This window comes from Anguilla anguilla, chromosome 5, assembly GCF_013347855.1.
Source record: "Anguilla anguilla isolate fAngAng1 chromosome 5, fAngAng1.pri, whole genome shotgun sequence".
Classification (NCBI taxonomy): Eukaryota; Metazoa; Chordata; class Actinopteri; order Anguilliformes; family Anguillidae; genus Anguilla; species Anguilla anguilla.
The window spans coordinates 39,246,980-39,273,517 of record NC_049205.1 but is presented as its reverse complement, the minus strand read 5'-3'; the positions used below and the strand labels follow the sequence as shown (position 1 = coordinate 39,273,517).

Genomic DNA, 26,538 nt, shown 5'->3' with positions numbered 1-26,538 from the left:
TCATATAAAATTAAAATATAAAAATCTAAAATGTTTTCACTTTGTGTGACAATTGATTCATTGTACCGAAATGTCAAGTCACGTAGCCTATAGCCCATCCATTCATATTCATATTTGCGATTTTAGAGTGACTTGTGTTTTGTTGTGCCAATCCATTGACATCTGTAAGAGCTCTTGCTCTGTGCCATGGATAATCCCTTTGTGCAGTAGGATTAGATTTTCAGTTTGTTCTGTGTTATGTTTGCTCACCTTAGTGAGAACTGTTGTAATGCGATTTTCAGCTTAGAGACAACTCTGCCAATATGAATTGAACGTCTGAGGGGAAGCACTAATCATCCGTACAGGCCTAAGTTCAGCAGGCCTATAGATGCAGCCATTCCTTCATTGAACCAATTTTTATCAATGGTGCAGGGGAGAGAAAAAAATGAGCCGTGAGAATGTATCCTGCCCAAGGCAAAATGGAGAAGTCACATGAACCGTGTAGATAAAAGAGTCGTCCTCACGCAAGTCAGGCAGCCACGCACCTGGAGGCGATGCACATTCCCCCAGGAACAACTCCCAGACCCGCCTGGCAGGTTCTGCACTCACGACTCCGCTCTGTGCATGCGAACAGCTTGTAAATAACAGAGGAAACCGAGGTGTACAGACGGAACGCCCGGGGCTAGGGGAGTTTATACAATGCTCTAGCATTAATCCACCTGTCGGATTTTGAAGAAAAAAAGAAAAAAAAACCTGAACGCAGCGATAATAACAATAAAGTGCAACTGCTCTTCAGACAAAATGTTCTAAAGTCTCTGGCAAAGGTTCAGGTTTTCTGATACACCTGCGATATGTGAGATGAATGACTATATTGTGCTAATTTCAAGCCCTCTTTTTCCAGCCGAGTGGAACCTTTGCGCTTTACACCACAGACCACTGTCGCCGGTGAACAAGAAGGTTTCCTGTGATTACATTACAGGCTTCATACATAGAATCTGCTCAATTAATTTTTGCATGGTGCATTCCGCAAGTGCATTGAAATCGTGCACATGTGAAATGCAAACAATAAAAAGGAAACAAACAATCAGATAAGTAGTAAGAAATTTTAATTGACAGAAACTATGTTCGAGCCAAAATGACACCATGATGAGAACCGGCTGAAGGCACGCAAACAGTATCCGTGGTCCAGAAAAGTCAGTTTCCTCAATCTACCCAGGGAGGGCTGAATGACACAAAGAAGCCTTGGTATGTCAGAACAGCAAACTGCAGCAAACTCCATCCGCTCCAGTCTCCTAGACACCTGTGTTTAGACCACAGATGGGGCTTATGGTTCAGATACATTTTTTTGAAAGAGTCGTTTTTGAAAAAAGGTAAAGTCTGCCGGTGACAGGAACCCAAAGAGTGGTCTCCCAGCAACAGAGAATGCATTGACAGAGCTGGAGGCAGTTGCATTTCAGCCTAGATAGTTTGAACTTGAATTCTGTCAATGCTCATCACTGGATTCACACAGAGTTTCAGAGTCACAGCGAACCCCCCAGGGATTTTGTATGACAAACTTCACTAAATGAAGTTTGTTTGCTTGTTTTCATATGATTAATCAATTTTGGACAGGTTCCCAACATTCCCTGTCAGGGAAAATTTGTTGGACCTGATTATTCTGATAATTGCTTGATCTGTCACCATCATAAGGGGGTGGGGCCTAGATTTTAAGGGAGGAGACGCAGCCAAAGCAAGCGCTGAAGCTTTGGCCAGAGGCCAGGTGACTGCGATTTAAGAATGAGCTAGCGTGTCAAGGTTTTTTTTGTTTTTTTTTGGCTGCACCTGCACTTGTCAGGTGTTCTGCGGCATGCCAGCATTTCGCGTGAGGGCTCGCGTGTGTACGTGCGTGCATGCGTGCGTGCATGCGTGAGTCTACCTTTTTTCTCCTTCTATTCCCTCATGCTCAGCACTCCTGATTTATTCAAGTCGAGATTGTCCCGCATGCGTGTTTTTTTTAAATCGAAACCTGCAATTGCAGTCAGTCCTTCCACAGCAGCTCAGCCCATGGCTGCATCTTGGCTTGCCTTGTTGTAATGTGGAGGCCATTTTTGGTGACCTTAGGTGACAGTGCCTCAGATTCTGATATAGTTCTGTGGTTTGGTGGTTCATGTTCAAAGTGTAACCCCCTGCTAAGGTCTCTGCAGTTGGCCTGCCTTGACCTGACTACATGTATTTTACATGCACCTGCACATATGCTGGGAGTTGTCTCTACAAGCACTGCTGGGAGTTTGTTTAGGGGAGACTTTGATACTACTGCCAAACAATGAGCAAGCAGATTGACCACACAGACTAAAAGTGTGTATGTGTGCATGCATGCATGAGTGTGCCCGTGCATCCATGTGTGTGTCAGCATGTGTACGTCTGCGTGCATTTCTGTGTGTGCTTGCAACTGAATATGTGTTTTTGTGTGCATGAAAGACAGGAGAGAGAGATAAAAATGTGTTTATTTTCTCTCTCTCAGCTCTACAACCCCTTGACTAATAGCCTTGATTTCAATTCATGACTATGGCTGGAGGGCAACAGAGGTGCTACCATAGTTATTCGAACTCCCACAGCATTCATTAAAAAATTAGCAGAACATCTCATCCAATCAATGATGGTAAAATACCAAATTCCATCACTCCTCTGTGTCCCATTATGTTTTGGGGTACCCCAGGTGTCTGCTGGAAGTAGTGTGAATGCAGTGAGAAGGTGGCGGGCCCTCTTCTTGTGCTCTTGTAAAGAAGGTAAACCAGCTGGGTGTTTCTGTGTTCGCGTGACTGTCTGGTGTCAAAGTGCAGTGTAAGCGAGCGCAGTGTACACATGTTCACTGATATTAACTCTGCAGGCAATAAAGCAAACATTTCTGGCAGGCTAAAGTCAATGCTACTAATCTGAGCTTACTCAATGGGAGTACTCACTAAACCTGGCCAACAAGACTGACCTCGGACTAGTAGGTAGAGCAGTCCCCCATCCCAAAGGAAACATCCTACTACAGAAACGCATCACCTACAGTTCAACGGGTCATATTGCTACCAACAGCCACAAAAACATCAAACAAACCCCTTCAATTTTCAATTTTTATGGAAAGAGTGCGCTTACAAATGAGAACAACTTATACTGCCCCTGCCTGGCTTTGAAAAAAAGAGAAGACCTACAATGTATATTTAAAAAAAGGCCTATATTATTGTGGGATCACTGTTTGATTGCATGTTCTGCTCTAGTTCCTCCATGTTCACCTGGCCCTGAATATGGCATATGCCTGCTAAGGCCTCACCATGCAGTCACAGTACGTCCTGCTCACCAATGACATGGATGGATACAAAACAAACACAAATTGCTCAATGGAAATGGTCTCTTCAGTGAAAATGTACTCTGGGTGTAACGGAACTGAACAGAGACAATAGTGAAAGTTTACTGCATGGGCAAAATAGCCAGCACTCAGTTATCTAGTTAGAATACCTCTTCTCGTATTATTCTCTCAGTTAATATCACTTCTCTGCATTGCAGAAAGCATTTGTGAAGGCTGGGCTGTACAGGTTACATAAAACATTTCCCGTGTGTGGCAGCTGATGGATAAGGCTTGGTATGCTTTTCTTTAGTCATATATCTCCCTGAGCAAACTACTTTGACCTATTTAAACTCTCCTGAACCCTTCAGTGCTGCCACCCAGTGATCACATAATAAAATTACCCTCATTGAGCACAATGGGAGATTAATCTCTTTCACTCTAGCTAACATAGTTCTTTAATTATTTCTTGTTTTTTGTACCCAGATTCCTTGCTGCCTAGCGACATCTCCACATAGATCCTCGGCTGCACGAAAGGGGGCGGGGCTGTCAGGTGGCTGGTTTGTCAAACTCACACCTCAACTGTTGAATCACTGTCAGGGGAGAACAGAGAAGTGTGCATTCAGGTGTGTGTGTGTGTGTGTGTGTGTGTGTGTGTGTGCGGGTGTGTGCGTGTGCGTGCTGCGGTGGGGCTTCATGCTAAGCTGGCCGGCAGCATGCAACATGTGTTGTTGATTTTCTAACTGACCACGTTTTTCAACTTAACCATGAAAATGAATTATGATAAATCCACAACAATAAAATGACTCTAATTCTCTCACCAGCTGTCCAAACTCAAAATATTTCAACCTTTGACACCTATATCAATCAGAATTACGCAGACCTGTCCATGTGTCTTCCTTTCTGCTTCCAGAACAATCCTAAAATGTACAACCACCTGCTGCCTCTTTCCTTGCTGAAGCAGTTAAAGCAGATGGCAATAGAAGATGGTAACCCAAACAACTTTGTTTTGACACAGGATAGTAAGAAAACAGAGACCAGATCAGAGTGCATGGAATACACAGAGGTTTTCAGGGCTGGCGGACCAGTCTCCGTTTTTGTGCGTAACCCACCTGTCAAGTCCCATTGTCCTTTATGAGTGAAATAGCTCCCCCTGCTGGTTATAAGGGAACATCTCTAGATCAACATGATCTCATTACTTCACATTTTGACACACTGTAAAGCAGATGCTCGTATTGTGAGCAACTTACCGGTACACATAATATGTTTTCAAATACAAAACATTTACATGCAAGTTGGATATATTACTTAAGAAATTTAAGCAAAAAACTTTGTTAAAGAGCACAACTGCAGTTATCTAGCTAGAATACCCAGAACATTTCAGCTAGAAGACCAGTTCTCAATTCCCAAACCATTATTCCACACTGCTGACCTCTCACATTTCCACAAGCCAAGAGCAAGTGATGCCTAGAACCACTCAGCTTATGCCACTGCCCAACAGGAATTACACCCAAACCCTACCTTGTGCCTTGCAGGTGATGGACCCACATGGTGAATCCACATATTTATTTGGGCTGAGCTGGTCTGAGTTACGTGGGCTGTCGGCCACCAGGTATTGGCCTGCCAACATCCCCCCAGGTCTAGCTCCAGGCTGGGTTTCAACTAGAGGTACCAACTACATGTAGTTGGGCTTGCCTCTACAGTGTTGGCTCTGGAACCAAACTCATTGATAGGGAGTGGTCTCTCTCCTACTCAGAAGTTGCTCAGGGTGAGAGGCACCATGTAGTTGTGGGGATGCTCACAAATCCCTGGTTGGCGACCATGCACAGACCACTCCAGTGAACAAAAAGGTTGCCTCAATGCGACTATGAGTGGTGGAAAGGAAAGCCACAGGAAAACTATGTATTTCTGTGCCTAACAACAGTTCAAGCGTTCGGACTTCTTGGAGAGGGTAGTAGGGGTGCTTGGAAATAGCCTCATCCACCAAATCCATAGTACTACTGGGGGACTTCAACACTCACATTGGCTATGCCTGGGAAACTTGGAATGGCGGAAGGAATTAGGAATGGCTCTTTTAATCTGAAAGTGGTGGGGTGTTATTGGGCTTCTATGTTGTTCAGTTTGTCCAGAATAAACACCATGTTCAAATACAAGGAAGCTCATAAGTGTACTTGTTACCAGAGCACCTTGGCCCAAAGATTTATGATTGACATTGTTGTTGTGTCGTCAGACCCATGGCTATATGTTCCGGTCACTCAAGTGAAGAAAAGGGCTGAGCTGTCAACTCATCTCCATCTGGTAGTGAATTGGATCAGATGGTACAGGATGCTGCTGGAAAAAACTTGGTAGGCCCAAACACGTAGGTCAAGAATCTGTGGTTGTCAGCTCATGAGTATCTGTTCTGGTGGCAACCCAAGAACCCATTGGTGGACTCTGACAGGAAGCTGCCAAGCTGGAGAAGGAGGTCTTTTGGGCCTAGTTGGAGAATTCCTGATTCAGAAGACAGGTACTGCCTGGCAAAAGGCTGAAACTTATGCAGTTCAGGAAGCAAAAGCTGAGGTGTGGGGAGACTTTGAAGGGACATTGCAGAATGAGTTTCAGGTGAGCTCAAAGAGGTTTTAGAAAACTATTTCGCACCTCAAGAGGGTAAAGTGGGACATGCAGTTCTCAGCAAGGTTGGCGAAACTCTGACCTCAACTGGGGATATTAGCGGAAGGTGGAAGGAGCACTATGAGTACCTTATAGGCACACCCTCATTTCAGGAGGCACAGATGGAACATTCAGAAGGCCAGGAACCATCTCCATGCCAGAAGTCACTTGGGTGGTCAGAAAGCTCCTCAGTGGTAGAGCATTGGTGATCAATTAAATCTATACCAAAATGCTGAAGGATCTGAATGTTGTTGGGGTATCATGCCTGACGCAGATCTTCAATGTCATTTGGAGGTTGGGAACAGTGCTTTTAGGATGGCAGACCAGGGTGGTGGTTCCCATCTTTGAGAAAGGGGACTGGAGGGTGTGTTCCAATTACCTGGGAATCAAACTCTGACTGCTGGTTAGGTGCAGCGGCTGCAGTAATGTCAGCGTTGTGTCAGACTGTGGTGGTGAAGAGGAACCCATAAGTTCTCAATTCACAGATCAATCGTCATTCTTCTTCTCACCTATGGTCACAAGCTTTGGTTAGTTGACTCTGCCAACTCAGAGGAGAAATCAGGGCAGACCTAGGATATGCTGGAGGGATTACATCTCCCAGCTGACATATGAATGTCTGTGGATCCCTCAGGAGATGTTGGAAGAAGTTTCTGGAGAAAGGGACAAAGGGACATTACGAGCTGCCCTACTTGCCCTGTGGCCACCTCGATCCTGGTTTGCATTGGTATAAGAAAAGGGATAGAAAAAATGTATATGTATATAGCTCTCATACATACCCAGCTGCCAATACACACAGACTGACAAATAGGCACGTCTGTAGACATACCCACACGGTATTGGTATTCCACGCATGCAGGGCCACACACATTTTCATGAAAACAGCTGACCGCAAACATCCGAGAAAACAATAAAGAAACAACCTGCTTTCCCAAGCCTGGGCCAAACAGCTGGCCCTGCGAAGATTTGTTTGTGCGATTCCTTCATTTTATTCACTGCTTATAACTATTTACATTCTTGGCATTTATAATTTAACGACACATATTATTTCTGATTAGTAGATGCTTGCTGGCAGTATGGTCCGTGAACATCTTGACCTGGTTAATATTAATGCTGGGCTGATGCAAGCCTTTAAGCCCACACATACGCACGCGCTCACACAGTTGCACAAACACCAAGGAACACACACATGCACGCATGCGCACTCACACCCAAAGTATTCTTGTGTCTAAATCATAGTGCTGCAAAGCAAGCTAACAAAGCCCATCCACTGCAGTGTCAACATGGAGACAGCAGTCTGTGCTTCATGTCCAGACATGGCTTTCAGGGCAGCAAAGATTTCTGACACAATTACAGAAGATAGGGAACCATTCATCAGAATATTTAAAAAATATGAGTTTCAGGGGGAAAAAAAACAATTTTCAAGGGTCCTCCATCAACTCAGGCTTGTTTATCCCTCTTAGCTGATGCCACTATTCTCAAAACTCTTTCATTTAGTGCACACATGTACTGTTTGTGTCTTCTTGAAACCGCTGTGTAAAATTTAAGAAACATTTTCTATGAACAGTCCTTCATAAAAGCAATATAACATTTTCATAAGCACAACACTGAACCTTGATGAGCACTATACAGACATTCATAAATATGTCAAATGCAAAGCGGCATATATAGATCGTTGGTGACAAAACACACCTCATGAATTGTTATGGTTGTTAATATAGGTATTTATCATTGATCGTGTAGTCCTTAAGAAACTATAAAACCGTTTCTATGACCGTTTCCATCTAAGACTATTCAAAGAAAGTGTTCCCAAAATGTTTCAGCAATATTAATAATGTGCATATATGTTTTTTGGAGGAGGTACAGTAAAGGAGCTTTATGAAAAGGCACTGTAGGAGGCTCTGGCTCAGTACGCAGTGTACCAGGACATGGGCATTAACGTGTAGGAGAGGTCCACGCCTCTGAAACTGTGCTAAGAAAGACGCAGGCGGTGGTGTAAGTGATTCAAGCTCGAAGGAGGGGCAGTCTTTAGTACCTTCCTCTGGAGCTGAAGAGAGGAGTAACAAGGCAGTAACATTTGGCATGAGCAGTGAGAAATCCAGTTTCTCTCTCGACAGTCTTTGTCTCTGTTACTTGAGAGGATGGAAAAATGCCAGAGGTGTCAATATCTGGCAGAATGTCACCAGGAGGATAAGTTTGAGACCTGATTCTGACTTTAAAGACAAACACATAACAGGAGGAGAGCAGTCCACTTTGGGCTTCTGTTTGTGTGCAAGTTGCTCAGTCTAAAATTTTCCACTGCAGGGCACTGTCTCTGGAGGTCCCATGGTCAGGTATTAAACATGTGCTCCTCTTGCCCTGACCCCCATTCCCCAAGTCCCGTCTCTCCACTGGAATGGGGTGGGGCATCCAGGGAGATGCCACGCCTCTGCCCGAACACCTGCTCCTGTAGCTCGATGATGTCATTTCGAATGTCTGCCATCATCAGCAATAGGAAGTCAAAGGAGCCAGGGGGTCCCTGGGGGGAAAGGAAATCAGAGTGATGAGACAATCAATCAAGACCATGGGAGCAATGCTGGGCTCTGCATGCATCTTGAGGCCAATGAACTGGAATCTATGGTAAAGAGGCTTACCGCTGGTCCTCTTGGTCCAGGAGCACCTCTGTCCCCCTGCAGAGCATAGATACCCACATGTAAGAACACACACACACAAACACACACATGCACAGCTTGTGTGAACCTTGAACTGAGGCCATGATGGGGCCTACTGTGCACACCTTATGGGATCAGCCTTTCTCTTGCAATTTCACATGCGCGTACTGCACACACAAACAGAAACGTAGATGCCTCCACGTGCACGCATACAAGCACGCACATCCGAACACAAATGCACACATGTATGCTCGCACACAAAATGCAAGGTGATGCCACGTTACCTTCTGGCCATCTCTTCCTGGAGCACCTGGTGGTCCCTGGTGGAGTTCACAGAATTATAAGCACAGATATCAAACACATTCTAAAGAAGGGTTCCAGTGGTCTTCAAATTAGAGCATTCTAAATACAGCCAATGATTCCAAAAATGAGCCAGTGCTGGACAAGCTAAAGCAAGAGAAGAGTCTTCGGTACGCATGTGTGTACACTCACCACGGGGCCCCTGCGGCCTCTTTTAATGTGGTTAAGGTCTGGCTCAGGCCCCATGGGACCCATATCTCCTCGAGGCCCCTGGAGGCCCGACAGGCCCCTGGGTCCGGGCTCTCCCTGCTCACCCGGCTCTCCACGCAGTCCTAGGAAACAAAGGAGACGGAGAGAGAGAGAGAGAGAGAGAGAGAGAGAGGGGAAAGGAATGAAAGAAGTCTGTTTCCACTCGAGTGATTACTGCTATTTTAATATTCTTTTACAGTAAATAATGAACAAATTAATTTTCTTTGCATGCATTATTTAATTTGCCTTTTGATATCCAAGATATTGCTCCAATTTAATATGAAATTTTACTATTACCAACTAGTTTAAATTGTGAGTTACTTTTCTTTCCTTAACATAAAAAAATCATATATTATTATATCCTACAATATTGCATTACACTTTTACAGTAAGCATATACTTTGGCAATATGAATTTGTCATGCCAGTATAATAAAGGAAAAGAAATGCACTCAACTCAACAGTATGTGAAGTTGGGTGCCGGTCCTGCATTAAATATGCAAAAATGAGATAAGGACCACACTTCCATAAAATATATTTATATCTATTTTATTTGCCAGTATAAAGAATATTGAAAGTGAGTGCCTGAAATTGAGACTGACAGCGCTGATACCTCCTTAGCAGTCACACAGACAGAACAGATAGCACCTGGTGCACGTACCTGGAGCCCCAGGTGGTCCCGGAGAACCAGGTGGGCCAGGAGGAGCAGGGGAGACTGAACCTTTTCCTCCCCACCCCTGCGAGGGCTTGTCACTACTGTTGGCCAGGCCAGGAGACAGAACCTACCAACCACACGAGTACACCAACACAACACATTAATCCTCTGTCATTGGCCAGTTCTCCGCTTTTATTATGATATTCAAAGCTCTCCCGGACTGACATTTTGAATAACATTTTCTTATGACTTCTGCATTCTCTCATGGAGTCTATTATGTGTCAAGTTTCCTGATATACTGGGCCAAAGCTGTGCAAATTCAGGGTAAACTCCGTGTACAGTATATTCTTATCATATGTACACAGGTGTGTTTTATAGCCTTTCATGAAATAAACCACATGTGCATATAGATCGATCTGCCATATTGTGGGATGGAGCTTTATCAGAAGCAGAAAAAAGTTTCAAGGTTACCAGTTTGTTCCCACGCATTTGATTTACTCACACACTCACAGAACAACATTTCCATTTACTAAGACCTTCAACAGGAGCCCATATGCCTGTAAATAAAATCCATGGATACAAGCATGATAGTATGGTATGGCCATTAAAGTGGAATTCATTTTTTGGACCCCAGCTTGTAAGCAGGCGTTTCTGTTGTCTGCCGATAGACGCATGGATGCATCAAACCTTGTTTTGCACACAGTTTGAGCGTGGTGAACCACGCCTGAGTATGGGGCTAGGTTTGAGTGTGGTGAACCGTATCTTAGTATGGGGCTAAGATTGAGTGTGATGAACCGTATCTCAGTATGAGGCTAAGTTTGAATGTGGGGAACCGTGTCTCAGTATGAGGCTAAGTTTGAGTGTGGTGAACTGTGTCTCAGTATGGGGCTAAGGTTGAGTGTGGTGAACTGTGTCTCAGTATGGGGCTAAGGTTGAGTGTGGTGAACTGTGTCTCAGTATGGGGCTAAGTTTGAGTGTGGGGAACCGTATCTCAGTATGGGGCTAAGTTTGAGTGTGATGAACCGTATCTCAGTATGAGGCTAAGTTTGAGTGTGGTGAACCGTATCTCAGTATGAGGCTAAGTTTGAGTATAGTGAACAGTGCCTGAGTATCGGTCTAAGTTTGAGTGCGGTGAACCATACCTTAGTGTGGGGCTAAGATTGATTGACTGAAGTTTGAATGTGGTGAACCGTACCTGGCTGGTGGGCTGGGTGCTGCCCAGCCTCAGTTTGAGCTGCAGCAGACTGTTCTTCATGCTGACAAAGTCCTGGCAGGTCAGGGAGCACGACCCCGCGCTCATCAGCGTGTCCGACTTCCCCGAGGAGCTCACTGCATCCCACCAGAGCGCCACCAGAGAGGGGGAGGCGAGACAGAGAGAGAGAGGGGGAGGAGGTGAGAGAGAGGGAGGGGGAGGAGGTGAGACAGAGAGAGGGAGGGGAGGAGGTGAGACAGAGAGAGGGAGGGGAGGAGGTGAAACAGAGAGAGGGAGGGGCAGGAAGTGAGAGAGAGGGAGGGGGAGGAGGTGAGACAGAGAGAGGGAGGGGAGGAGGTGAGACAGAGAGAGGGAGGGGGAGGAGGTGTGACAGAGAGAGGGAGGGGGAGGAGGTGTGACAGAGAGAGTGAGGGGAGGAGGTGAGACAGAGAGAGGGAGGGGAGGAGGTGAGACAGAGAGAGGGAGGGGGAGGAGGTGAGACAGAGAGAGGGAGGGGAGGAAGTGAGACAGAGAGAGAGAGGTTCAGGTGGTGAGAAAGAGGACTCAGCATCAGGCTGGGCCTGTTTTATTGGTCGGATTATTGGCATGGAGAGGCAGAGGACTCACGGTTGTGACTGGGCAGACAGGACCGCTGGTCTGGAGCCAGGCTGTAGCCGCTGCTGCAGCGGCAGAGGAAGCTGCCCGCCGTGTTCTCACAGTGCTGGTCGCACACAGTACCATTTGACTCCTCACACTCATCCACATCTAGAATAACCAGAAATACATCACAGGGGGGGATCAGTGTCTGCTATCATTCAATATAATGTTCAATACATGAAAGAAGAAAGCTGTTATTGCCAAGAGGATTACAGAAACAAAGAGTGGGAACAGAAGGCTGATCGGTTAAGAGAAGCAGGACTGAAACATAGGACAGTAGAAGGTTTAAGCAGTGGGTATTTCTCTCACTGTGGGAGAGAAAAATTCAAGATGACCAACTGAGCGAAAGCAGAAAGAGTGCTGATTGGGTGAGAGGGAGGATAGACCATTCTTATTGGGCAATAGGTTTCTGTAAAACAGTGGACTGACCCAGGCAGTACGGGTGCTGGTGGCTGCGATGGCGCTCCCTGTCGAAGCGGAACCCGGGGTAGCAGGTGCAGACAACCCGCCCAAAGTTATCAGTGCACTGCTGCTCACAGGGGGAGCCCGCACAGACATCCACACCTGTAGATGGCAGCAAAAGAATCAACTGAAGATATACTCACTCACTCACCCATTCACTCACTCACTCTCACACACACATATGCACCCACTCACATGCACATACGCATACTCGGTCATACACACAAACACACAGACAAACAGACATCTTCTCCACACAGTTACATTGAGCTGCACATAATATTGTGAATACCCAAACAAAATTCAAAATTCCATTTGAATCCCCTTTTAGCTTCACAGTCCAAATAATCACATTAGCTGGAATGCAGCAGATGTTTGTTTTGTTATTCTGTGTCATGCTGCCCTCTTGTGGTTAAAGTTCTTAATTACAAATATAAGTCACGTCATTTTGAAAGCTGCATTAACACTCTAACATACTCAGCTATACATATGCCATTTAGTGTTCTTATTTCACTTTAAGCGCCCCTCTATGTTTCATTTGTCTCAGAGAGTTAACGAGTGGAGTGAAGAGAGCAGGTGTATTTTTTACCTACTTTCTGGTATGCAATGCCCCATCACAAACCTGTACCCCTCACAGCACTTCCTCCTGAAACAGAGACAGGGCTCATTAGCACAGAGTTCTGGCTCAACCCATCAAAACACAGTTTAATTCCTGCCATGTACAATTAAGCAATCCAAAGTAATCAAGCAATGAAACGTAATGCATTAGCCCCCCCCAATAATGATTAAACATAGCCAATTAATGTAAGATGTTCTAGGTAGGTGGCCTAGGCCAACCGCAGCTAACATTAGATCATGCTCTCTGTGCATAAACAATAGCTCGTAAAAGAGCTTGTACTGCCATTGATTAATGACAGATGCCTGTTCATTTGATTTTGTCTGTCACTGGTCAGGCTTGAAGGAGGGATGTGTGGTTGTTTTTGAGCATTAAGACACAGTGTTGGATAAAGTGTCACCACCCCCTCCCCTTCTGTTGTCACTATTCGAGGAGGGCTGTCTGGCTCCTGTGTGAACACAGAGAGTGTTATCTGCTTTATGCAAAGGCTCAACAAAAGCAAAAGACTGACTGAAACATCTATGTTTCTGACTAGAACTACTGCAAAGTGTTTTGCAGAGTGAAAAAGTTTCTTTCAGACCAATTTTTGCACTGGGGTGTTTTCTGCGTAAAAAACGAAAGAACATATTATGGTAATAAAGAGGATGTTATGTCTACATTTCAAGGAGAGTTTATCCGTCTTCCTAACCATAGATCACATGGTGACATGACTACTTGGAATGTACTGGTCAAGAGTTACAACCCAGTTACAAGAAAATACTTAACAACACGTACACGAAGAGTACTGTATGACAGTTGCCTTTGTAAACAATCCCAGCAAAACTATGAAAAAAGACCCTTTGAGTAAATTATCAACCTCAATCAAAAAAAATTGTATTTCCTTTCTTTAACACAGCTGATTGAGGCCATCAACTCGGCAATGGTTGAGTCTTTAGAGACCGTCTGCCTGTGCTGCATGCAGCCTGTACGATTCTCACAGAGCAGAAACCTGCTCCACTTGCTCAAGCGCATCTGTCCTTTCAGCGCTACTCCTAGCAACAGCCGCATCTGGCAACAACAGGAAACATCATCACACTTTTAAAACCGCACCACATGTTACAGGCATTAGAGATGAGAACGGGACAGAGGGGAACGTTCGGGAAATGAACGCTGGAACACTCATCTCATCACGCAACAAAAATAGCAGGGAAAAAGAAAATAGTTTTCCGCTTAAAAAATCACATGGTTTAGTCACAGGAAATTTAGCGTGTTACCTCATTCAGGGCTTTCTTGAGTTGACTTTTTATTCTTCTCCAAAGGCCGTGCAACATAACCCTAAATCACTCCTCTCAGACTTCCCTGACCCATCTTCCTATCTCTCCTATGGAAAGAAGCAACCAATGAAATGGGCCCGTTGCGGCGCTGACAGACGACAGACGAAGCGTCGCCTTGTCCTGACCGTTTTCGCATTATTGCTGGGGGGTGGAGGGTCGCGGTGGTTGACGGCTCAGCCGTCGTCTGGTTTCTCCGCAGAGAATAGCAGCAGGCCCGAGCGTCTCCACCCTTCCCTCTCTCCGTTCTCCCTCCGCGCTCGGAAGCAGAGGGCAGGGCCCGACAAATGGGGAACAGATGCGCCCCGCCTTCCCCCCTCCCCTGGCACCCAATCTCCACGGCCCCGGTCCTGCGGGGCTCCCTGCTGTGGGGGTCACGCCGGGACCTGCTGGACGCTCCGGGGTGACGGAGAGCGGGGAGTTCCCACAGCTGACCCCCTGCCTGCCTGCCGCGGCTGCTCTCAACATAAACAGAGCCAGAGAGGCTGTCTGTCTGTCTGCCTGTCTGTCTATCTGCCTGCCTGCCTGCCTGTCTGTCTGTCTGCCTGCCAGCCGCGGCTGCTCTCAACATAAACAGAGCCAGAGAGGCTGTCTGTCTGTCTGCCTGTCTGTTTGCCTGCCTGCCAGCCTGTCTGTTAGATTGGCTGCCTGCATGTCTGCCTGCCTATCTGACTGTCTGTCTGCCTGCCTGCCTGCCTGCCCATCTGTCTGTCTGTCTGTCTGCCTGCCTGCCCATCTGTCTGTCTGCCTGCCTGTATGTCTGTCCTTCTGTCTGTCTGTCTGTCTGTCTGTCAGACTGCTAAAGGACATGGCTCTGATGTCCCCAGCTGCATTCACAGCCCTCAACTGGGTTAATGAGCCAAAAGAAAATCCTAACAATTAGTAGCCATAGCACTCCACAAACTAGTTTGGGTGTGCAGTGGTTTCTGTACTTTCTGGGCATGCACTCTATTTATGAATTTCTAAATTTCCAAATGTATTCATATTTTCTGTGATCCACCCCTTCCTCAGTTGTAGCCTAACACATTTCAAGTAGCAAATTGGAACTGGAACTGGAAATAAAATTTTTATTTAACCACCCGCACCCTGTAATATGCAACAATGCATATAACAAGTTTTATTTGACCGGTGTGAACATCGACGGAAAGTATATAATATAAAAATATCCATGTTTCTCATGACCCACCCTAACCTCTCTCCCTCCCGTGACCCACCGGTGGGTCCCAAAACACTGCTCTGGCATGGGGGTGTGGGGTGGGGACACAAGCGTTCACACACACACACTGCTGACGTGACAGGCGTGCGTGTCTGCAGGCCGCAGTGGAGGAGTAACACGAAGCAGCTTGTAAACGTCAGCAGGGTCATTAGTGAAAGTGATCCGTAAAGAACACGAGGGCTCATTAAAGGGCCCTGGCGGAGGAGGGAAGTCCCTCGCTTCCTCTCTCTCTCTCCGCCTGCCGGACACCGGGAGCTTCCCGCTCATGTGGGAAGCGAATATCCGACCCGCTCCTCTGGACGTAACCTAACTAGGGAAGATCTGGAACAGACTCCCTTTAAAACGGCACCGTTCTTGCCTTTCGCCTTCGTTTGCTTTTGTCGACATGACTTCAGGCCGTGCGCTCCAAAAACGCGCGTCTCTAAAATCCTCGCAGGTGTGTAAGAATAATTCACTGTGACAAACTAAAACAGGCAGCGGCCAGATAGCCAACCTGCAGATGTTAAGGTAATTTCACAGACCTTTTGAACTGCCAAGTAACATGTGAGGTTAGGTAGACCAAAGCAAAAATAAGCCGCACTGAAACAAAATGAACCAGCAAAAGTGAACCTGGAAAAATAAACCAGGAAACAAGGATTAAGTGACCTATAACAAGCAAGCAGTCAAATGTTCATATAAATTTTTACGCTACTGTCATTTAGTAGACACTCTTATCCAGAGCTTTTACATTCATTACACAGAATCCATTTATACAGCTGGATATTTACTGAAGCAATGCAGGTTAAGTTGGTGCTCAAGAGTACAGCACCAATCAAACCAGCACATCTTGGGCTACAAAGCCTGTTCCTTAACCATTATGCCACATTGTTGCCCATCAACAACTTTATATCTCACATAAAAACCAATAAACAGATGGTAAGACAGTCTGACCTACACAGCTGGCAGAATAATCTCCCCAGTTCACCTGCAACCACTTCAGATAATTTTATTCAATCAACATTTGGATTCAATCAACACTTAACATTTATCTACTTTGATGAATAAAATAAGGCAAGCCTTTTTTCCCTTTACAGCTGTAGTTAGATGAGATCATTTGATCACGAAACTTGGCAAATTCTGCGTATCAATCAATCTTTATGGCAGGCTGTCATATAGCACTTCACGATGGCCATTTTCCAGAAGGGAAAAGAATATAAAAAAAATCCCAACTGAGCCAAAACCAAACAACTTGCATTTAACTGCGAGACAAGGATAAAGATAAATGTTAATCGAATCCAGGCCCTTATCTCTTCAAAGCACGTCCGTGTAAGGATGGATACGCCGAAGCCCTTCCACCATAGGCGTCCTTGGCTGCGCCCGAGCTGTTTTTCAGTCTTACAGCAGAGAGAAAGCGAAGCTTTGGGAGAAGCAGACATAGTTTCTGCCCGTGTGGTTTGGTCTCAGTTAAATCTCACTACAAAACTCAGCCAAGCCCCCTCAGTGGCTGACAGAGAGAATCACGGGACTCCGCACACTGACTCAGTGAGTGGCCAAGTTCTTGGGCTCCGGTTGGGGGGGTGGGTTGGAGTGTGGGGGTTGTCCATCTCCAAAGCAGGCATGTCCATCAGCGACCCACCCTGCCCCCCCTCGTCCTCCCTGCCCGCCCAGGCTACCTGCTGTGGGGCGGAGGAGCCCTTGCAGGACCCCGCGTCGGCTGCGGCTGCCAAGATCAGCAGAGCGCCGGGCGGGGAGACGGCGGACGCTGCGCAGAGACGCACCAGGCCCCGGGATCGCTTTACACGCCAGATTATGTGCTTTAGCAAGAGGCTGCCCCCGGGGGGGGGGGGGGGGGCGCGTTCACTGTTATTGTTTTCCGTTCGCGGCGGCGTGATTTATTTGTGCATTAGCGGCAAGAATGTACTACAAAGGAAGGGTATCCATTATGAACCCCAGGTCTGCGGAGCCTTACGGCCAGCCAAACAAGGACAAATTAAAGTGATGTTTTCCATAAACAGGGCCTAAAGCCACAATCAATTAAACGTATTCCCCCAAGCACGAGGGGTTAGGGGAGCAGCCCTCCACTAGACCTCAGATAGGGTTTCCACATTCAAGCCCCCTGAAAGGAGAGGGGTAAAGGCGCAGAGACGCGGCCCGTGTGAGGCTTTGAGTGACCGATCGCGGTTACTTTGACTTCCTCTCTCCGCTCCTCCAGGGGCGGGGGCTCGGAGACAAACGCTGCGGCGACGGACACACACAAGCCCTGGGACAGAGAGCGAGAGACGCAACCTAACATCCAGGAACAGACAAGGATGAGAAGCTCTCAATGACAGGCGCAGCCAATCACATCTTTACCGGACTCAGCGGTTTTAGATTTTCATGCTTCGACGGGGTTGGAAATGTGGACAACAGAGGACACTGACCCACTCCAAAGATGTAGGGGTGTCTGTTAATGTCTGCGTATGTAAATGTCTTTGTGAGCCTGTGCGTGTCTGTGGTGAATATCAAAGCAGCATGCACATGTGTTAATGTAATATATAGTAATGCAGATATATAGCATTACTACCAGTGCATGGACTGACAGAACACATTAGACAATTGAAAAATCAAAAATAAGTTTTCCATAAAAGAAGCTGCAAGTAGAAGCATACATAAATCGTAAAAAAAAACCAACTTTGAAAGTAACAGAAGGGCTGGAACGGGCATCCATCTTCGTCCTTCTCGGCGCAGACATTGAGATGTTATCTGTAATGTGAGCGAGCGCATGGGGCTGCTGTTTATTTACTCTGTCAGCGAGCTTCCAGCGCCGCGACCCCCGGGGGACACATCACACAGCGGCAGGCGCTGGACAGAGCGCGCTTTCACCGGAGAGCCAGGCCGCTCGCTCCCCGGCTGAGCCGCAGAAACGCTGTCACCGACTCCCCCCCCCCCCACCTCCTCCTCTCTCCTTCTCGCTTCCCCCTCCTACCGCGGCCATTATTTGCAACTTCCTCTCCTGTCCCTCCAGAACTTTTATACGCCGATAACATGCAATAGCATCCTTCTCCATTGCAGAGAGAGAGAGACAGAGAGAGAGAGAGAGACAGACAGACAGAGACAGAGAGAAAGAGTCACTGAGCCCCCACTGAGACTATGACCCCAGAGAGACTATGTCACCACAGGAATTTGGAATTTCTGACCCCTGTCTTCACCCCACCCCTGCTACTCTGGGTGTCACTGGACGTGGGCCTGGTTCTGCTGATGGATGGTCATGTGACCGTCCCCGGTGCGCGCCATGCTTTGCGTGCCTTACCTGTCTTACCCGCAGAGCGATTGCGCCGTTGGGCACATCTCATGGGGGCAAGATCAAAGGAAAAGATACAGGGTGACTCAAAGTATGAAGCAGAATGGAGGTGGGGGAAGCCTTGCCAGTGACTCTTCATGGCTGCTCATGAAGCTTCCTTCAGTGCTTCAAAGGAAGTAGCAAAACCCGGCAAGCAGGACTCTAACTGGGGCGGGGTTTCCGCTCAAACCCCACACCAAAGTCCACTCTAACCGCCCCTAATGGGACAATAAAACAATATGGAGTTTGAGGCCAGAAAAAAAGCATGAAAGCAATGCTACTGAGTTTTATGCCGGCTGCTTCCGGCTCTAGTTCTTTTGTTGCATGCTACACATTTCTTTCTTTCTTTCTTTCTTTCTTTCTTTCTTTCTTTCTTTCTTTTTAAACGGAGAAAAAAGTGTTTCCATGTGCAGCGGTTTCCCTGCACTTCAAACAATGCTCTGACAACATCAAAGTTTTCGATTCATTTATTGGAAGGCGTTTTCTGCAATGTTGGCAGCTACGGTTGATCCATAGCTGGGAAAAGATAGAACTAGCTCCTGATTTGCATAGCGATAATTTTAAAAAATGGTGATTATCCCTCCATTAAGGTTAAATATTATTTATGCAAAAAGGACGAGAAGCATGCTGGAATCTTGGGTCTGAAAAATGAGGACACAGATATAAATCACCAGATTTCATTGGCTGCGGACAGGAAATGGTTCATGAAAGCCTTTCAGCAACCTAGCGCAGAAATGATTAAGGCAGACAGGGGAGCTAACGGGCTCCAAAAAAAATGATATAGCACGCTTGTAGAGCTCGCAGTGTTACTCATCAGGGTATTCTTGAAAGCCTCCAAGATCAACTGCCGGCCTGCGAGAAGCGAGAGATTAATAACGTCGCTCCGTTTTCACGACTTGCTAGCCTCGCTCGCGCTCCCCGGACGAGCCGCGCCGTTCGGGTGCACCCGTGCCCGAGAAAGGGGACGGTTCAGCGGCACCGTAAACAGGACTTATATGGCAAGCTTTGCAGGCCCGTACTCCGACAGGGGGCTCCAAGTTCATCAGGGTATAGGTAAAGCGTACCGACAGATCCCCCCAACACCCCCCTACCGCCCCCCCCCCCCCCACAAGAACCTTTCTGGAACACAGTGTGAGGTGCCGTCCAAACTCCCATCAGCAGACTCACCGCACTCTGTTACTGCCCCCGTGATAGGTACTAAATAATAAAACGCGATCCCAGGCATCTGTTCCCCATTACCGCGGCGCAGCGCGCACGGCTAAATCAAATTGGCCTTTCCCCATTAGTCCCTCTCCGCTTCCTGCATCCTGACACGACTGGCCTTTGCACCTCATTTCCCAAGTTGCTGATAGTGTACAGGCCTGTCAATCCCTGTCAGCGTCCGACCGCTCCGAACCGTATCAAAACACCGCGCGTAGCACATGAACACGCATCTCGTCGGCGGCGGCGGCGTCTTCACGCGTCTCGCGATGGCTGGACTCGACAAAGCGAGGTCCGGGGATCACAGGGCGTATGGCTGAGGCCTGTCCCGCCCTCCTAAGAGCGCGTCGAGCGGCCTCTCAGAACTTTTTGTGAAGCTGGAGCTCGGTTAGCGTGCTCCACGCGTCGTGTTGCCGCCTGGTGCTCCGTTCCGTCAGAGCCTGGCTGAATCCGAGCATTCTCCCCACAGAGCTCCACACGGGGGCCGGGGGGGGGGGGGGGGGGGACAGCCCAGCTGTCCCTCTGCCAGACCGTGCGGAGGGTTGCCAGGTGGTTGCGCTTCACGCTGCGATAGTTCAGAGCGGAGCCTGTGAGAACCGAGGTGCTGTTCTGGTGCTGAATTTCTCATCACTAAGCCTTGCCTAAACAACAGGATTAGATATAATAGATCTGAGATTAAGGTCAAAGGGCCTGGGCCTAGATTCAATAAACATCTGTCTGTTACATCAACTTACGACTAAACGTGCATAAATAAACTTTGGGTTTTATTTTTTGGATAGCAGTGTTGAAAGGAAATTCTTGCACTGAACTCTTGTAATGATCAAACTGGAGCACAAATGCTGATTGAATTTCAGTGCTAATGAAGATACATTAACAGTTATTCGTATTATGCACTACTACTACTAAGTTTTACTAGTTGCCAAAGGAGATAAATTAAGTTGTATTGAACTGACTTTAAACAGATTAAACCGGCTGCCAGGTGTGTCTTTAATTGTAAAAACTCCCAAACAGTCAACAGGCACAGAATCCTTGCCCACTCGCGGCAATTTACCTGAAGCGATTTGCATAGACAAGGCCAGTACACTGAGAAATGGTACACAGATCATCCAAGACCTTCAACACATGTAACCAAAGGCCACCATTCACAGGGCATTAGCCTTGTGTTTTATTGCTGGAGCTATGATTGATATGTAGCAGGATCTCTCCTGCGGTCTTCTCCTCCTCCTCCCTGTTTCTTCCTGTAGAGCTGTCTGTGTTTTCCAAGCAGGCCTCCTGCAGAAAGAAGCTCACTGCCTGCCAGACGCTCAGCTTCTTCCATTTGGATCGGCAACAAGTCCCTTTCCTGATCCCCCCATACACACGCACGCTATTGCACACACACGCACGCAGACGCAGACACACGCACACAGTCACACGCACTCTATTGTACACACACGCACACAGACACACGCACTCTATTGTACACACATGCACACACGCACGCTATTGCACACACACACGCACGCAGACGCAGACACACACACACACACGCACTCTATTGTACACACACGCACACAGACGCAGACACACATGCATTCAGACACACACGCACGCTATTGCACACACACGCACACAGAAACACACACAGAAATGCACACGCACGTAATCACAAACATACACACGCACAGAGAAAAACAGGCACGCAGACACTTACACACACACTTAGTTGCTCACGCACATTCATAAGCACATGTACACATGCCTCCAGTCTTCTCCTTTTCTCTTTGGTGCGTCTCACAAACGTGCTTACAGCTGTGCTCCACCGCACCAGTGATTGGCAGCACATCGGTGGGGGTCAGGATAAGGTCGGTTGGGGTAACTTATAGGGGGGAATAGGAGGAGAGCCACGTTTAGTGTAGCCAACCCCAAAAAGGAAACAGATAAAGAGAAGGCTTGGCAAGCCATGTTCCGCCTACAGCTCCATCTGCACAGACAGCCAGCCGCAGGGGTTTGACGGTTTCCCACATCGCCGGTCAGCCAGGCAAACCGATAGACTGACGGACAGTTCCCTGCGCTGTCCTCTGTGATTGCAGCCCTGGCTCCCTCACACCACAATATAGAATTCAACCACCGCCACCCCCGCTTTCTGTTTCTATGATTACAACACGCAGCGTAGAGTTCATCCCAGACCCCAAACATTCTGTCTCACTTTCCAACTTTCACATAAGAGCACGACAGCTGAAATTCAACACAAGCCGCTCGTAATCCAGCAGGCAACGAAAAATCACAAGGCCAGTACAATATATACGACACAGAGCAGCCAGGGAATGTTGCTAGACCCTTGGCGCTAGAATGATACAGTATCACGGTCGGCTTTACTGACGCACACGGATTTTACCCATACCTGTAGCCGCGAGCAGCTGTAAAACAGGACTACGCGCAACATTTTTCAAATCCTCGTTTGTAGAACATCGGTTTTCACATTTGCGTAAAACACAAGCCACGTCCATGCCCAAGAACCTGTCAGAGAGTTCAGGTAAGTTCACCATAGCGGCAAAGCACTTGCCGTTCTTAACGACCAGTAAAATTTAAAGCCAAAGTCTGCCCCCCTCTCCGCTCCCAACCAAGAAAACAGTCAGAAATGATTTCATAAAGCAGCCAAAACATGATTGTCCCATGTGGACCGTCACCGGGGAACGCCAGAAAAAAAAACAATGCAGACCAGAGCCTTCACGGAACGACAGGAAAATATTTCTAATAGCAGAGAAACATTTTATTATTTTTCGGTGCGAGGCGGGGGAACGGGGTGTGCGAATGCGTTTCACTCAAATGGCATGCTCCCCCCTGTTGTGGGAGGTGGACAAACTGCACCGCGTCTGAAATATTTCCCTCTCCCCCAGAGACCAGGCTCTGCCACTGTACTACAACAACAGTTTTGACAGTCACTCGAGTGGAAACAGACTTCTTTCATTCCTTTCCCCGCTCTCTCTCTCTCTCTCTCTCTCTCTCTCCCTCTCTCTCTCTCTCTCTCTCTCTCTCTCTCTCTCTCCCTCTCTCTCTCTCGCTCTCTCTCTCTCTCTCTCTCCAAAACCATCCACAAGCCAGGTGTTCGTCCTCTCCAGCTGAAAGGTGGGCATTACGCGTGCGGGGATGAAGCAAGTTTAAGACCTGACAGGCTGGTAGATCACTGTTTGATTAGCCGCCTGGGTTTTTGATGGCCTCACACCACACAGTGCCGTTCAAGCGCACCCCCAGGGCTACGGAGCAAGCGAGCGTCAATGAGGTCATCGGCTCTTTATCACCGCCGACCGATGGCACCGCCGCCAATCCGAAACAGGCGACCCCCCCCCGACCCAAGGGAGACTCGGCGCTGAAAGGATCCAGAAGGACGGGCCCGTAACCACTTGTCCTGTGTTGTTTCAAAGGCCCGCTGCTCTGTCGCTTATTTGTCCTCCGCCTCTTCGTTGATTCCGCTCTCGCTTTGAATCCCGGTGGCTTTCGGAGGTTTTGCAACACTGTGTAATTCAAACAAGGCAGCGTGCTGTTTATCAACATTTTGTTCTCTGGGTAATGATACGCCGCGCGGTGTGTTTCAATCAAATCGTGCTGAACTTGGCCAAGTCATTGTAGCCAAGTCCAGAAGGACTTTATTGATGCATCGGCTCAGCAGAACTCCTCACACGAGCAGCTGAAAGCTCTAGCTGCAGCAGAGCGATGCTCTTCGTGCGTTAACAGGCCAATAGGTCTAATCACAAAAACGGGCCCCTGCATTTGAAAACAGAGCCCAAAAGAATGGAGGCACCCAAACAGCCATGCATTTGGCTTGCCACTGCTCACGCCAGCTTTTGTCCAAAGAGCTGTTCATTTTTCCTTCAGGAGGAACCACACATGGCTTAACCATCCTATGTGCCCATGCCTGCCCATCGACAATAGCCATTGTGTGACTGCCTCCACAGAGGATAAAGGAAGGTCTGGTGACTATCAAAGACACTTTAGCCCGTGGTACTGCCACCCATTTAGGATGACTGTAGCAAAAAGTATTCATGATTCTGACTTGAAATGAGATTGGTCAGCCAGAGACAGTCACATGCACTAGTCTTCCCTGAGAAACTCAGCAGGATATACCGAGCCACCGGGCTGGCCCTGCCTCTTATGAATCTCCAAACCCCATGAGACGAAACACAGATTCATGTGCTTACCTTATCAGTAAACAGACTGTATTTTTTGACTGCACACAGAAGTAACCATTGCCATACTTTCTGCACAGTAGAATGTCCAGTGTTAATTTAACTCTAACAAAGTACAGATGAGCGGAATAGGGAGCATACGTACTCTGTAAGAGTTGATTTAACTCTGCGCACTTTACTGTGTGTGAACAGGACATGTGATGGAGAGGGTAAAACTGTAGGGATGTATATATGGTGTATTTAGGTGATTCTTGCAATGTGGAATTGATGAGGGTGAAAGTGGATTCTTACCTGAGACAGGTGCTATTTTGTCCACCTGCTTTGAGACATGTGTACTCGATTGTCACAATCTTGTTTTCTGGACACTCCTCCCTGTCCAATGGAAAAATGAAACAGAAGTCCAGTTACAAAGGGAGTTTTAAATTCTACTTAAAACAAATCCGTTTTACGCAGAACAACCAGAAGACAACAAAAGCACCCAGAAATACTGTGATTGTTCCTAGTCATCAATGAGTGGAGCACGTGCAGTTAAATTGGCCATTTATTTGCACATGATGAAGAGAAAAAGGTCATGGTTCTGTTTAGATGACACCTGAAAAAATTACTGGATTTGAATTTAGTAAGACAGCCAAATTTCGGGGCTGCTATAACAACTGCTGAAGCTTTACTTAGTTGTGCACATTACCAAATGTCACTCAAATGTGATTCTGTTCTCCCCTACCTCTAATACGACTGCAAATCCCCCAAGGCATCCAGCCCCCGACTTCCTTTTATGCCTCAGTAAACTATGGGGGTGCCCCCCGGCTACTGGTCTTCACAATGTGTTGGACACAAATAATGTGAAACCGTGGTAAGGTGGTCCCTGTAATGGTGTCTGACAGGCAGCCAGCCAGCATACAGTCATGGGAAAAGCAGGTTGAGTCTGGCTTAAGCTGACGCCTGTTCATTCTCTTTCTGTAGCGCTTCAGTGGTGGTGTGATCCGTGCTATACTCTTTCCTGGCTTGAAACTCTCACAACTTTAATGTTGTTCATCAGATTCTACCTAGACCGTTTTTTCAATATATATTCCAAACAAGAGTGCGACAAAATAGCGGTTTTCTGCCTACAATCATATTATTCAAAGCGCCAAGAAGAGAAGTGGCCTATATACAGATGTAGACTGAAAACTGTGCAACATACTTTCTTAAAAAGCATACATTGTTTTTCACCTCCTCCTTTTGGAATTGACTTTCGAAAGGACTCCTCGTGGCTTGTTCTCTGTCCTCTGTTTTGTTCTTCAATCTGAATCAACTCTGCATTTGATATTACCACAAAAACTCCCCAATATGGATTTCAACACGTCGGCCAAATAGGCTACTGCCCTCACGGATTTCTCAAGAATATGACCTCATCACGGATTTACCGAAAATCACATAAACCAAGTCAGAAAGGGTTGGTCAATGAATTTGGAATAAATTGTCTGACTCAGTGTCCAGGTCCTCGTCTACACATATGTGAACAATATCCTATGCTGTTTGAATTGCAAGCAGTCATTTATGTTATAAAAATTGTTGTAATTACATATCAAACGATTGTTTATAGTGAATCCGTGTTTGAACACTTGCTAAACTTTTAAGCAACCCATTCGCTCAGACATCTGCTCGTCAATCATCACTGCTTACGGGAGCAGAACATCTGCCCTTCTGTGCCCCAGGCGACTTTAAACAGCACCGGTCAGCTCAGCTTTGATGAAACATTCATTCAAGTTTCGTGTCAGCCCCCCCCCCCCCCACACACCACACACACACACACACACACGCACGCACGCACGCACACAAAAAAGGGAGGGGGGGGCTGGAGGAGTCGTTCAACATTAAACCATAAAAAGAAACCTGTCTAACTTACCCCGTACGGTCCACGTCCATCCGCGTTGTCAAAGCACTCACGGCAGAATTCCCCCAAAAAACGCAGAATGCAAAAGGCAAGAATGTAGCACAAAAAAGGCGATCCATCCCAACTGCGCTTTATTCTTGAACGCGGTTTGTTGTACCTGCTTTAACTCCTTCAACAAATAAAAATATACCTTTTAAATGTGTCACACGTGTAGGTAAGGTCAGTTTCACGTAAATAACCAATATTAAATGCGATGGTAAATTCAAACTCAGAGTAGCCTCTAACAGTATTGAATGTTAAGATAACGAGTGAGACCGTTTGCTCCGCCGCTCCAACTATTGCGCACCAAATCATATACCCTTTGGCAGACCTGGAAGAGGTTTCCTTCTACCATGTGTCGTGATGAGTGCGTGTCCGCTCAATAATCCCCAGCGGATTTGCATTCCTGCTTTTAAGCACCAACTTCGGAAAAAGAGAGAAAAAAACCTCAGTTTGACAGCGTAAAAATACCTCCACATCGTCCTCTCGTGGACCAAATCCGCAGCCACAATTTCTCTCATCTCAGCCTCCTTTCATCTCTTCCTCCCTGCTCTTTCGATCATCATCTATCGTTCACATATAAACTATAGAAAGCGTCCCTGTCAGAGACATGTAGGAAGCACAATGACAGGGACAGAGCTTTTTTCACGTTCAGGAACAAACTGATACTAAAGGAGACTGCTTGACTAATTATTTCTCATTTTTTCTTCACCGACACAATAG

At 47.0% G+C, this 26,538-nt stretch overlaps 1 protein-coding gene across 1 annotated transcript; it reads right to left on the bottom strand.

Annotated features, from left to right (window-relative positions):
- Positions 1-6,897: 6,897 nt before the first annotated feature.
- Positions 6,898-26,279, bottom strand: LOC118226921 (collagen and calcium-binding EGF domain-containing protein 1-like). The gene is made up of 11 exons (XM_035416919.1): positions 25,789-26,279; positions 24,195-24,275; positions 12,691-12,743; positions 12,065-12,199; positions 11,606-11,743; positions 10,982-11,115; positions 9,793-9,913; positions 9,076-9,215; positions 8,868-8,903; positions 8,566-8,601; positions 6,898-8,450 (listed from the first exon to the last, which is right to left on the bottom strand). Exons 1-11 carry the CDS (start codon positions 25,893-25,895, stop codon positions 8,262-8,264), a joined length of 1,170 nt encoding a protein of 389 aa, XP_035272810.1. The 5' UTR covers positions 25,896-26,279; the 3' UTR covers positions 6,898-8,261.
- Between the last annotated feature and the right edge of the window lie 259 nt (positions 26,280-26,538).

Bases quoted from the DNA above. Each gene is read 5' to 3' on its own strand.
- LOC118226921 (XM_035416919.1), bottom strand. From the start codon at position 25,895: ATGGATCGCCTTTTTTGTGCTACATTCTTGCCTTTTGCATTCTGCGTT. The intron at 24,276-25,788 runs GTAAGTTAGACA...TCCATTGGACAG, and splicing joins ATGGACGTGGACCGTACGGG to GGAGGAGTGTCCAGAAAACA. The intron at 9,914-10,981 runs GTACGGTTCACC...TGTGGTTGGTAG, and splicing joins GCACCCAGCCCACCAGCCAG to GTTCTGTCTCCTGGCCTGGC.